Here is a 12,848-nt window from a genome sequence, read left to right as displayed (position 1 = left end):
AGCTAATTTTTGATTTATTGTAGAGATGAGGTCTTGCCAAGTTGCCCAGGCGGGTCTCAAACCCACAGGCTCAGGCAAATCCACTCACCTCAGCCTCCCAAAGGTGCGGGATTACAGGCTGAGCCACCGAGCCCGGCTCCTTGTGCCCATTTTAGGAGCCCAAGCCCAAGACACACAGGCCAGAGAAGGCGGTGGGTGGGGGGGCTTCTGGAGTGAACTCGGTGCATGTGGGTTCTCCTCGCCATCAGCAGTGACAGCAGAACAGCTTTAGTTTCATTTTCTGAAGTCCTGAGTTCAAAATGAAACCAAATCCAGATGCCAAAAGGGAAAAAGAAGGATGCTGACTGCCGTATCCTGCTCGTGACCGTGCTTCTGGAGGGCTGGGTGCCAGGTTCCTGGAAGCCCCTGGGCCTTGGGAGCACCACCTCTGCAGCAGGATGGGGCCAGTGACCCAGGGCAGGCGACTTGCCCCATCTGCAGAATGCGCTGGGTACTGCGTGGCTGGCAGGGCAGCGGGCATCAAAGCCCAGAGCGAGTGCCAGGCACGGGGAGAGTGGTTGGCACAGTGGCTTCAGGTCACAGGCCCGTGGGACAGCCTGTGCACACCACTTGCACACCGTAGCCAGATAGTTCTCTTCCCTGCCTTGGCAGGCTCCGGGGGCCCAGAAGGGAAGCCCCAGTGGCAGCGGGAGTGGAGGTCCTGGCCTTGGAGCTCTGTGGCTCGGTTGGTCTTGCCAACCCTAGCGGTGCCCTGCTGGGAACTGCAGCCTGGTCCGGCTAATCCTGAAACTGTCATCTGCCCCAGGGCACTTTGGCCCACCTTTCCCTCCAGCCCATGGGTTAGCCCGGTCCCTGCGGTCGTCTGTGTCCCCAGGATCCCTGAACTGCGGGACTCACAGTGGGAATGCTGACGTCTGCTGCTCTAGGCTACAGCCTGTCACTTCATAAGTGCGGCCTGGGGCAGTAGCATGTCTGTTTCACTTCAGTATTCATCCTGCAAGTGTTTATTGAGTGCCTACTGTGTGCGGAGCACTGGGGACTCAGAGGTTTTCAGGCAGACCTAAAATCACATGATCACTTTGATCCTGCCAAGTGCCATGTAGGAAACCACCGGGGAGAAAGGGAGCGGCTAGGCGTGTGGGGTGAGATGATGTAGTCAGGGAAGGCCTCTCAGAGGTGGTGACATTGGTGTTGAGACTTTTCTAAAAGTGGGATGAGGAGGACCCAGGTGTTGAGAGCTGGCAGTGCAAGGCCCTGTGGTGGGCGTGTTGGTGTGCTTGAAGATCAGAAGGGAGATGGGAGCAAGTGTAGGGATGAGAAGTACATATGGCAGGAGTCTGGCCCATCCAGCAGGGCCTTGTTGGGCAGTCAGCGGGATTTGGATTTTACCCTGAGTGTGGGACAGAGGGCAGAGCTCAGAAGACGCCCCAGGATTGGGTGTGGAGGGTCCTCGGGCTGTAGGTGTGGACAGCTGGGGCGTTAGCCATGATGGGTGGTAGGAGTGGCCTGGGACACAGCTCGTGGCTGTCTCTGATCCCCACACTAGGCCCTGAAATGAGAACAAAGACCGTCCGAAGGGAGAGCACTGCCAGGAGTCCACAGCCTGTGTTCTGTGGTCCGCACTCCCTCTCTGGAGATCCCAAAAACAGATTTCCTCCTGCTGAGCCCCTGCTCTGAGCCAGGCCACACTTTTTTGGTGATGAGGACGGCACAACTCGGGGAGATGCGGAACTTGGTGTTTTGGGGTGCCCTGGGGCTAGACAACACCTGGCTTGAAGGCCTCTGTCAGGAGAGGTCACTTCGTTGTGTGGGGTCGAAGCAGGTCCCTCCCGTTCCCATAGCAGGTGAGGGAGAAGCCCTGAGTCCACAGGGAGGGTCTGAGCAGTCAGGGATCCATGATGCAAGCCAGAATTCAGGGCTGGACGGTCCTGGGGAGGCTCTGAGACTCTGCGCAGGCACATGTGAGGAGAGGGGAGCCCAGGTCAGCCCTTGCCTGAGGTGGCCAGGGTCGGCCGCTCTCAGAAGGCCCCCACTGTGTTCCTGCAAACAGCCTCAGAATGGGAGGTGCAAGGGAATGTGTGTCTGAGAGTGCTGGCCAGGGGTCCAGGCACACCTGGTTCCCAGCCCAGCTCCACCCACCGGCTCAAGGCAACTCAACTGAATCCGGGCCCTGAGAGCTGTCCCAGAGCCCAACAGAAGGAAGGCCTGTTCAGTAGCGCTTCAGGGTCCTTCAGGAAGTAGGGACCTGCTTATCCCACTTCTTCAGGGGATTCCAACAGGCCCGGCCAGTTCCCGGCCCCACCCTCCCATGAGTGGCCCTCCCATGAGTGGTCAGGCGTCAGATGCGACAGTTTACCTTGGTGGTTGCCATAGAAGGAAAAAGAACTTGCAAAGGCTCTGAGGCTTGACCCGACCACTCGCATCCAGCAGGCTGGGATGCTGAGACGCCTGCAGCCCTCACTGTGAGGGGCTGTGGGGTGCCCAGTGCCACACTCAGGGATTGAGTTAGGCCCAGCTGGCCCTAAGGAGGCATCTGGTTTTGGGACACACAGACCAGCAGCAGCCTCAACATGCCATGCGCCGGCACATGGCATGTCAGGCAAGGACCGAGCCGGCTGGGGAGGGGGTGATCCTTGGCTAAGTTGTATTTATTTGTTTGTTTGTTTAGGGGTTTTTTTTTTTTTTTAGAGACGGGGTCTTACTCTGTCACCCAGGCTGGAGTAGAGTGGTGTGATCATAGTTCAAACTGCTGGGCTTGCCAGGCTCAGTGACTCAGCCTGTAATTCCGTGCTTTGGGAGGCTGAGGTGAGTGGATTGCCTGAGCCCGCGGGTTCGAGACCTGCCTGGGCAACTTGGCGAGACCTCATCTCTACAATAAATCAAAAAATTAGCTGGGGTGGTAGTGTGCGCCTGTAATTCCAGCTAGAAAGGCTGAGGCGGAAGGATTGCTGGAGCCCAGCAGGTCGAGGCTGCGGTGGCCAGAAGCGTGCCACTGCACTCCAGTCTGGGTGACAGAGTGAGACTCCAACTCAAAAAAAAAAAAAAAAAGAAAAACAAATCAAACTGCTGGGCTCAAGTAATCCTCTGGCCTCAGCCTCCCAAGTAGCTGGGACTATAGGTGTGTACCACCATACCCGGCTAGTTTTTTGATTTGAAATAAGGTCTTGCTGCGTTGCCCAGGCCAGTCTCAAATTCCTGGACTCGAGCAAACCTCCCACCTCAGCCTCCCAAAGTGCTGGGATTACAGGTGTGACTGAGCATTAGAGAACGTGGGGAAGGAGAGCTCTTCTGGCAGAGCATGTTGAGAACGTGAGAACCAGAGCCGCAGGAATGAGGCTGGAGGTGAGCTGGAGGCCCTGGTTAAGTAAGGCCCTTCTGTTGGACTTGTAGGAGGCTGGTCCCGGGAAGGCAGAGAGCTGGGTGCGGCAAGTCCCCCTAGGGAGAGCCTTCTGGTCACCTTGTCCAGGCCAGCAAGCCCAGATGTCCATCCAACACACCTGGACCCCTTCAGATCCCACAAGTTCTGCCAAGCTGCCGTCAGATGCCCTTGTCAATTTTTGTTCCTTGCTTTCCCCTTTCATTTTCATTTCTTCATACACAATAATTAAAACGTCCCCGCCCCAGAGGTAACCTGGCTCCAGTGTGGTCTGTCCTTCCTGCTCTTTCTCCATGCACTTGTCTGCAGGCATTCTGACCCATGGAGAGAATGCTGCCCTGAGTAGGACTGCTTCCTCTCAAGGATGCGTCCTCTTGTGTGTCGCCTTCCAACCCAGCAGTACATTCCAGCAATCTGGATGGATCGTGTACAGATAACCTCTTTTTTTTTTTTGCTTGAGGGCAATGTGACACTCCTCAGTGTGGCCCCTGGGGTATTTCTTAAGCTGTAACCCTGTGGGCACACAGGTTGTTTCTGGCTCTTGAAACAACATGGCCTGACCTCCCTGTACAGCCCCTTGGCACATGTGTGAGAAGCTGTTGATAAACTTTACTTGTACTTTAGAGACAGGGTCTCACTCTGCTGCCCAGACTGGAGTGCAGTGGTGCAATCATAGCTCTCTGCAGCCTCAAGCTCCTGGCCCCAAGCGATCCTTCTGCCTCAGCCTCCCAAAGCACTGGGACCACAGGTGTGTGCCACTGTGCCTAGCCAGTGGACACTGCCCAGTCACCTGCCAGCATGCCCTTGGCAACAGCATTCAATGACATGTTTTCCTGTCCCTCACCAGTTCTTGTCATTATCAGGCTTTTTCCATTTCTGTCTACTTGATGGGTACACAAGTGGCATCTCATTGTTGCTTTAAGGCTGGCTCCTTCTTTCACTTACTTAACAGATATTTACTGCCCTCCCACTATGTGCCAGGCACTGTGCCAGGTACTGGGAGGCAGCAGTAGAAAGACAACATGGCCCTTGGTCCTCTTCACAAAGCGTGAGGTGCACGTAAGTCTCAGAGAGGTTGAGGGACAGGCCTGGGGACACCCAGCGAGGCACTGGGGGAGCTGGAGCTGGAATCAGGGTCTGTGTGCTGTGGAGTGGGAAGTGTTTCCTGAGTCAGACCCCCAGTGGGCTTCTCAAGACAGGGTCTTCTCTCCTTCCCGACCACCCCTGCCCCCAGCCCAGGATGCTGGACCTCCCTTTAGTGGCCACTGGGTCTGCAGGAGGATGGCCAGACAGTCCTGCTGTTTGAGGTGAAACTCTGGACCAGAGAGAAAAGGTAGGCTGCCTTCAGGTCACGTGCCCTCTCAAGGCTGGGTTTATCGTCTGTCTCTGTGTCCCGAGTTTGGGTCCCCAGCAGGCCCGCCTCCACCCTTCTGCCTTCTGTCCCACACTAAGCACATGCATGTCTGAGTGTGAGAGGGCCGGGCGCCCCGATTGCATGCCTGCAGGGCCATGCCATGGATTATGGACCTGTCCTTAACACCGCGTTTTCCTGAAATCCAACTCAGACAAAAGTGGCAGAGACACGCAGACACCCAGTCACACGCACAAGGACACAGCTGCTCAGACCCACCCTGACACAGAGACCTGACGCACGTGTGGGCCCCAGACACCCGCACCCTCGTGTGCTTGCAGGTGTTCACATGCCTCCCCTCCTACCCCACTGGGACCCATCAGGGGAGGCATCCTCCCATGTGACAGAGGAGACTGGCGTGCCAAGGGGGCAGGTGACTTGCTCAAGGTCACACAACTGAGCTCTGAAGGAGAACCTTAAGCCATGCCACTGCCTTGGAAGGCCCAACGGAGCTCAGAGCCCTATAAAACTCGGGCTTCTGAAGTCCTAAGCTCCAGGGCCCAGGGCCCTTCCCTTCTACCACAGGCTCCCTCATTTCTACTTTTGCCCACCGACAGGTGGGCCCTCTCTCTCCACCCAAATCCCCAGTGAAACACAAAAGGAAGCAGCAGCCCTGCATGCGGCGCTGTGCTCGGTGTTTCTCACACCAGGCTGCTGGCCTGGAGGTTAGAACCAGGACCCCATTAGGTAGATATGGTGACTGAGTCTCAGACAAGTCCCAAGTCCCCAGCCAGGAGCGCAAGCACCTTGCACACTTGACCCTAAAGCCAAGGCTAGCGAGTGTGGGCCCGACCAGCCCGGGCCCCGACCAGCCCGGATTTCTGTATAGGGCAGCTAGCACTCCTTCTTGGGAATGTGTCCCCATCGATGGCAGAGCCTCACCAGGTTCCTGCTGGGTGCCAGACCCTGAGCCTGAACAGCACTTGGCACACGTGCTCACAAGAACACCCACTTTGTAGGTGGGAAAGCCTATGTCCATGGCTACGTCCCTCTGCACATCTACCTGAAGCCTGCAAGGGCTTTGAGTGACCATTAGCGCCCTCCTGGGTCTTAGCCCAGAGCCCACACTGGTGGGTGCTCAGTCCTGTCTCCTGAGGAGGAGTGGGGAGGAGGCATCTCCAGCCCACCTGTCCTGGATGGGCTCCAGTGTGGCCCCCTGCCAGTCGCCATTCTGCTAAGTGCTCTGCCTGCCATCCCCTGCAGTCCAGTCTCCATGCCAGAGCCTGTCATCTGCCCAGTCGAGACCCTCCCGTGCCTTCTCACCATACCAAACGGCATTCCAGATCCTCCCTATGGCAACAGACCCCCAGGGCGTAGGGCGCAGGCTCTGACACAGGCTCTTTCCCTCATTGGGGCGTTTGTGCGTGCTGTTCCCTTGGCCTAGAACATTCTCTCAACTTGCCACTGGGACCTCTCCTGTCCCACCAGAGTTTTTTTGCACAGCATTGCCCTTGATACACGTCTTGATACACGTCTCCTAACTGGCAAGTCATCTTTGTGTTTGGCCTGCAGGCTCCAGGAGGGCCTTGTGTGTCCTGTTTGTGTTCCCAGAGTCTGGTACAACTCCTGAACAGATTGGTCCCTTAGTAAGTTTGTTAACATGACTGCTTTGAGGAACTTGTGAGGTTGATACAGAATCAAGTGAGGCTCAGAGGAGTTGATTGCCAGCCCAAGGTCACAGAGCAAGCTTATAGGATAAGCCAGAATCCAAGCTCGGGACGCTCTGGCCTACAGAATGCACGTTCCTAAGCCCTTTTCCTGTCTCCCCATCATGTTCTTGGGCTGCATCTGTGTGGATCACAAGAACAGGTGTGCACACACGTGGGAGCACATAGGGCAAAGGAGGAGTGCGGCCCTAGCAGAATGTGGTTTGCCCGCTTCGAAGGCTTCTGGGCCTCTCAGCCTGTTTCTGCCCATGCTGGCATTGCTGCCTTAGACTTGTACACGGTCCCGTCACAGACAGGTCCCCAATCCCTGTGTGACCTCCTTCCGGCTTCCGCTTCCCCCCAGGCCCCAAACACATGGGGCGCCCTGTAGTGAAATCACAGTGCCTGCTCAAGGACAGTCCTCCAGTGTACAAGCTTTAATCAATGTTGCATAGAAATCAGCATGGGAGCATGTTCCTGCAGAAAGATTGCCCTCAGCCTGGCATTCCCCGCAGGACAGCACTTCTTGCTTGGGTGACACACAGGAACAGGCTGGGGCGCCGTCTCATCAGTTGTATTTCCGCCCTAGGGAATAGGAGTGGGAGGGGCCTTAGCTCTTGCAGGACTAGAGACCTGTGTTGTGAATATGGGCATAGGTAGAGCTCAGGCCATCCTCAGTGTCCTTCTGACCTATGCGACCCCATCCATCCATTCATCCCTCTGTTTATCTTCCGCCCAATTCCATCATTTATTCATCATTTCATTCTTTCCTGTTCAGTCCCAGTAGTCTAAATCTGTTCTTCCATCGTCAGTTGCGTTGCTCCATCCATTCCTCCAGTGAACCTATCACTCCAACGTCTTTCCATCTGTCCGTCCACTAACTGATCATGTACCTACCTAGCCGACCGTTATTTAACCAGCCAACCCAACCACTCGTCAAAAGTTATCAACTCTCTGTGTATCCACCTATTTTACTCCCCCACCAACCATACTCTTCCATCTAGTCATCTACCTAACAGTCTGTCCGTCAGCTAAGCACATCCAACTTTCCTGTCATTTAACTGGTGCGTTTTTCCCTCCTTCCTTCCTTCCACCCACCCACCCATCCTTTCCTTTCCTTCCTTCCATCCTATTACCCATCCCTCTATCTAACTAACCTAGTGAATTGTTTGCCCGCCCAGTCATCGTCCCTCAGCCTCTCCCCTCACCCCTGCTTTCATCTAGCTACTCTGCTGTCCATCCCTCCTCCCAGTCAACCCATCCGGTTTATAGGAGACCCAGTCCATCAGTGTGTCGTGTTCAACCAGCCACTGCCATTGCATCCCGTCTCCCTCTTCATCCTTGCCTGGTGGCCCTTCTGTCGGGAGCCCTCGGCCAACCCTGTGGGCCCCACTGCCTCCCCACTGCCGAAGGGTACCTGGACCCTGCCTCTTTGTCCTGTAGACCTGCTGGACCCTCCTGGCCATCTTCCTTTTGCTCGCCTTGCCCTCTGAGGCCTTTCTGTTCTTGGAGCGGCTGCCGCAGTGGGTGGGGGTGCGCGCGGGAGAGGGGTGGGAGTGCACGGCCTGTCTGTGGTGCTTCGGTGGCAGGCTGGAGCTGGGCCTCTGGCTCTGTTGGCTGGGCAGGCTCTGGTTGGGGCTGCGGCTCCAGCTGCAACTCTGGCGGCAGCTTTGGCAGTGGCAGCTGCAGTGGCTGCAAGTGTGACCTTGGGACCGAGAGTTTCTGTGGGGCTGGGTGTGGGCGATGAAAAAGCTCTGCGTCTTGGTGTCCATGGGAGGCCACCCTCGGAGGGACAGAGGCCTCCTCCTCCTCCTCCTCCTCCTCCTCTCCCAGCAGGCCCGGCGTTGGAGTTGCTGGCAGCCCTGGTTATATAGCAGGGGCTGATTGTGATGGCACAGGCCACAGGGCATAACAGACGCGGCCCCACCCCCCCACCCCCACCAGGGGCACTCTGGGGCGGGCCTGTCTGCCGCTCAGAGTGGGGCTTTGGGGTCAGATTGGGCCGAGTCCACATCCCAGTTCTGGTTTTTTCTTGCCACCAGCCCCAGGGAGTTACCCCTCTGAATCCCAGTGTCCTCACCTCTGTGGAACGGGGACGTTGGAAGCGTTACCTGAGAGAAACAATAGGAGCTCAGTAAGCATCCCTGGCTCTGTCCCCTCTGCCCGGCAGTGTGGGTTCCAGGAGTGCAGTCCTGGGCCCACCTGGCTGTCCTACCCCACCTGGCGAGATTTAAAGTCAGGAGATTAGAGCCTGGTTCAAGCCCCAGTTTGCACAGATATCCAGTCTTGGGTAGGTCCTTGTAGGTTTTGAGGCTTGGGCACCATGTGTGACAGGGGTGTCATCTTCCTGGTCTTCTCGTGAGCCCAGATGCCTGTCGAGCCTGGGAGGCCCTCACGCTGCCTTCCTACTTTGAGTTCCCACCTCCTGACTCGACCCCCCCCCCACGAAGGCTGAGTGTGCAGCTTGAGTCACACCGGCCCTGGTTTGACCCCCAGGTCCGAGGAGAAGGCCCGGACCTGTGTCTGCACTAGGCCGTCCGGTCTCCCTAGTCTCCGGGTGTCCATCCAGGGTCGCCCGCCTTCCTGACCCAGCCGGTGCCCTGGGCTTAGCTCCCGGCCACCCTGGCCTGTTGTCCCCACCTCTCCCTCATCACTGTCTGTGTCCCCACCTCCCCCAACCACAGGTCCCAGCGCACGCTGGCCTCTTGCTCTCTGCTGCCCGTGCATAGTTCTGCCTCTTTCTGTGAGGGCTTGATGGTGGCCTTCAAACTCCACGCCCACTCTCAACCCTGGAGCCTCCCCACATGACCTTATCCAGGAGAAGGGACTTTGCAGGTGTGGTTAGGTTTAATGGCCATGAGACAGGAACACTGGGCTTATCTGCTAGCCCCTAAGTCCAATGATAAGTGTCCTTCTATGAGACAGGAGGGATGGCACAAGCCAGGTAGTGCCATGAGCTGAGCAGGTGAGACGGCTGGGGAGCGGGGGGCTTTAGACTTTGGGCCTCCGGAACGGCCAGAGAATAAGTCTTGTTTTCAGCCACCAAGTTGGTGATCATTTGACACATCAGCCCTGAGAAAGTAATGCAGGCTGGGTGTGGTGGCTCACACATGTGATACCAGAGGTGGGAGGATCACTTGAGCCCGGGAGTTCAAGACCAGCTTGGGCAACATAGACAAAATTAGCCAAGCATGGTGGCATATGTCTGTATGCCCAGCTATTCAGGAGGCTGAGGTGGGAGGATTGCCTGAGCCCAGTAGGTTGAGGCTGCGATGAGCTATGATTGTGCCACTGCACTCCAGCCTGGGTGACAGAGTGAGACCCAGACTCAAAAATAAGTAAATAAAAAGTAATGTACCCTGTGAGGCAGGTATTAGTATTATGTTTTTCACAGAGGAAACAGGCTCAGAGAGGTTGAGTAACCAGCCCAAAATCCCACAGCAAATCCAGGTGTGGCCGCCTCTCAAGGTCACTCACAGATTCACAGGTGTTCGAGAGCATATGTGGTTCTGCCTCACGGCCCTGCCTGGGGTCCAGTGGGTCTAGCTGTGGGCATGTGCTAGGCCATGCTATGAGGACCCACTCTGGCCTCTGGACCCCTCCTCCTTGGCCCCCTTCCTCATTCTGCCTCCCTACTTCCCACCCTCGAGCACAGAGCATGGACAGTCTCCCTCAGGACAACAGAGACTGCTTTATTCGTATCAGGGCCCCTAGTGTTTGGCACAGGGCCTGGTATACAGTGGGCACTCAACAGGTGTTTTCTGGGGAAATGAAAAGTCAGGTGGACCTCTGGGCCTTGTTGCAGGGGTAGGGGTGGGAGTCATGCAGAAGCTGGGACTGCCCCACCTGCCCTCTGGCATCTCCCCCTACCCCCTTAAACGTAGCTTGAAGTAACGGAGGCTCCCTGGAAATGCTGCCTCCTCGGCCCCAGATATGCTAACAGAATCCTTCTCAGGGTGGGTGGCCCATGCTCAAGGGGGCAGAACAGAGAGCACAGTTCCCTGTGGCTGGAACAGTGGGGGCCGAGTAGACGGTGCATCCCTTGGACCAAGGCTTGGCCTGGCTCTGTGCGCCCATTGCCTCTCTGGCCTCCTTGGTCCACTGTCTTGGGGCATCGTCTCTGCCCGAGCTGGGCCCCAGGGTGAGGGCAGGGTTGAGCATCTAGTGGGCGCATGGAGGGTCGCTGAGAGTGTGTGGGTGGCCAAGAAGGATCTGGCCCGCCCCAGACAGGTGGACACCCCACAACCCACCATGACCCCTGCCTCGTCGCCACACGTGCTCGTGCCAGGCCTGCCACTAGCTCCTGCCGGTGACACTCGAGGCTGTCAGCTTCCCCCTACGCAGGGAGGGCCAGGGCTCCCAGACGCCAGGACCTGCCCAGGGTCACACTGTCCCCCATGCTCCGGGCCAGGTCTGTTCAGGCTCGGAGAGGAATGTCCAGCCCTGGAGACGAGTATGGCCAAGATGATTTCCACCCCGCAAAGCACCTGAACCCCCCCCGGGGTATTGGGAACAAGGACCCCAGCCCCACCCTTCCCCCCTTGGCGATTGCCCCCCCACGCGCAGCCCCCTCACACGCCCACGCCCACACGGAGCCAGGGGAAACCAGAGAGGGGAAATCCTCGGAGACTTTTTTATTGGCTCTTTTCCAAAAGTTCTTGCTGGCACGTCAGCGGGCACCACTCCCCAGGCTGTCCGGAGCACGTCTGCGTGGGCTTGGGACCCTGCTGGGTCATGGGGTTGTCCACTGTGCTCTCCTCCTTCCACTCGGGCTCCATCAGAAGCAGCTTGCCCTGCACCGGAAGCTCCTCCTCCTCCTGCCCTTCCTCCTCTTCCTCCTCTTCCTCCTCCGACGACAAGGAGAAGTCATCTCGGCTCACGCAGCCCATAAGCTTCTTCATGGAGGATTCGTGGCCCTGGCCGTGGCCTGTGCTGTGGCCGGTGCTGAGCTTGGCACAGTGGGATCCCATCATCCACCTTGCCTCTCTCTCAGGACTGGGGGAGGCCGCTGTCGGGGGCCGATGCTGACGTCACAAAGGGGCTTCTGAGTCTGAGGCGACACCTGACTCAGCCCTCAGCCTGCAGCTCTCACCAGATGGGGGGCGGGGGGCTGCGGAAGGGCCGGCCTCCTCCGCCCTGGCGGGCAGTTGGAGGTGGCTGTCTGGAGGCAGGAGGGGCGCCCACAGGCTCCTCCCCACATCCAGGTCAAGTTAGGGCCCGGGCCTAAGGGAGCCTTCTGGGGCTGGAATGTGTCTCAACCTGCCGACCCTGGGCCAGACGTCAAGCGTGCGTCCGATTGCAAGCGCCCTGTAAGTGGCTCCGTCACGTCACCGAGGCCCCCAGAGTGCTCTCCTTCGGGGTCTGAGTATGACCCTCCAGTGCCTCCTTGAAACACAGTGGTGCCTCAGCTTTTTTTTTTAACTTTTTCTTATTTTTATTTTAAAGCAGCATTTATTGACAGAAAAGCTCCCTGTCCCTGTCAGGGAGAGGTAGGTTTTCGACAGGAGGTGGGAGTCTGCAGCCTGGAGCCCAGGAGTCTGGGTAGCACAGAGGCTCAGGGGGAAGGAGCGCGTCTCCTGGGCCTCCAGAGGCGTCAGCCAGCACAGGCCGGGCAGTCCCGTCCCTGTACTCTTTGCCTGTGCGCCCTCCATGCTGGCCTGGGTCCTGTAGAGCATGCCAGGCCTGCGTTCTCTTGGTCATTTTGCTCCCTCGGTTCACGTCTCCCCAGTCGCCTGACATGACACCACAGACTTGGGTTTTGAAACTGTGGCACACTGGAGGTCTTTTTTTTGTAGAGACGGGGTTTTTGCAGCATTGCCCAGAGGCTGGTCATGAACTCCTGGACTCAAGCAATCCTCCTTCCTTGGCCTCCCAAAGTGCTGGGATTGTAGCAGGCCTGTCTTGCCATCTGTGTGGTGGAGTTAGGGCGCGCGTGTCACCGTGCCATCCTCCTCTCCTGGTGCGGTCTGTCCCCTAGGTGCCCTCGGGGCATCAGAGCTCCCTCCCACCCCCACTCTAAGGGCTGCGGGCTGTGTCTAGTCCACCCGGGGGAGCCAGGTTGGTGTCACTGGCGCAAAGGAGAGCCCAAGGCTGTGAGTTGTCAAGCTTTATTTGGCAGGTGACTTTTGCTCCTTTTACTCAGATCTTGTGGGGTTCTTGGAAGCTCAGAGCAAGAGCGTCTGTTGTTGTGGGGAGTTACTATGGCCTGGCGTGCTCCTTAGGCTGGTTACTTCTCCTCAGCGGCCACAGGGCGAGGGAGCAGGAACTTTAAGGCCTTCTGCACCGTCTCCTCTGTCTGCAAGCTTTGGGAAAGAAAGCTCTGGCTGAGGGACCTCGGGAACCAGTGGGGCAGGCTGTGGGAGCCATCAGGTGGGGTGCCCCAGCCTCCCTCCGGCCCCAGCCTCCAGCCCCCGCC

The 12,848-nt window shown here is 57.7% G+C and overlaps 2 protein-coding genes across 2 annotated transcripts; both read right to left on the bottom strand.

The window, feature by feature from the left end:
* Positions 1 to 1,415: 1,415 nt before the first annotated feature.
* On the bottom strand, positions 1,416 to 8,205 carry TNP2 (transition protein 2). The gene is made up of 2 exons (XM_021714310.1): positions 7,851 to 8,205; positions 1,416 to 1,549 (listed from the first exon to the last, which is right to left on the bottom strand). Exons 1-2 carry the CDS (start codon positions 8,203 to 8,205, stop codon positions 1,416 to 1,418), a joined length of 489 nt encoding a protein of 162 aa, XP_021569985.1.
* Positions 8,206 to 11,067: 2,862 nt separating this feature from the next.
* On the bottom strand, positions 11,068 to 11,403 carry PRM3 (protamine 3). The gene has a single exon (XM_008061804.1). It carries the CDS (start codon positions 11,401 to 11,403, stop codon positions 11,068 to 11,070), a length of 336 nt encoding a protein of 111 aa, XP_008059995.1.
* Positions 11,404 to 12,848: the final 1,445 nt, after the last annotated feature.

This window comes from Carlito syrichta, unplaced genomic scaffold (assembly GCF_000164805.1).
Source record: "Carlito syrichta isolate Samal-C Ts95f unplaced genomic scaffold, Tarsius_syrichta-2.0.1 Scaffold305619, whole genome shotgun sequence".
In the NCBI taxonomy this organism is placed as follows: domain Eukaryota; kingdom Metazoa; phylum Chordata; class Mammalia; order Primates; family Tarsiidae; genus Carlito; species Carlito syrichta.
The sequence above is the reverse complement of the archived record's forward strand: the minus strand, read 5'-3'. Positions and strand labels throughout refer to the sequence as shown.

Excerpts from the sequence above, each read along its gene's own strand:
- TNP2 (XM_021714310.1), bottom strand. The coding sequence starts at position 8,205 with ATGGACACCAAGACGCAGAGCTTTTTCATCGCCCACACCCAGCCCCAC. Across the intron at positions 1,550-7,850 it reads GACAAAGAGGCAGGGTCCAG|GGCCTAGTGTGGGGATCAGA; the intron begins GTACCCTTCGGC and ends TTCTCATTTCAG.
- PRM3 (XM_008061804.1), bottom strand. The coding sequence starts at position 11,403 with ATGGGATCCCACTGTGCCAAGCTCAGCACCGGCCACAGCACAGGCCAC.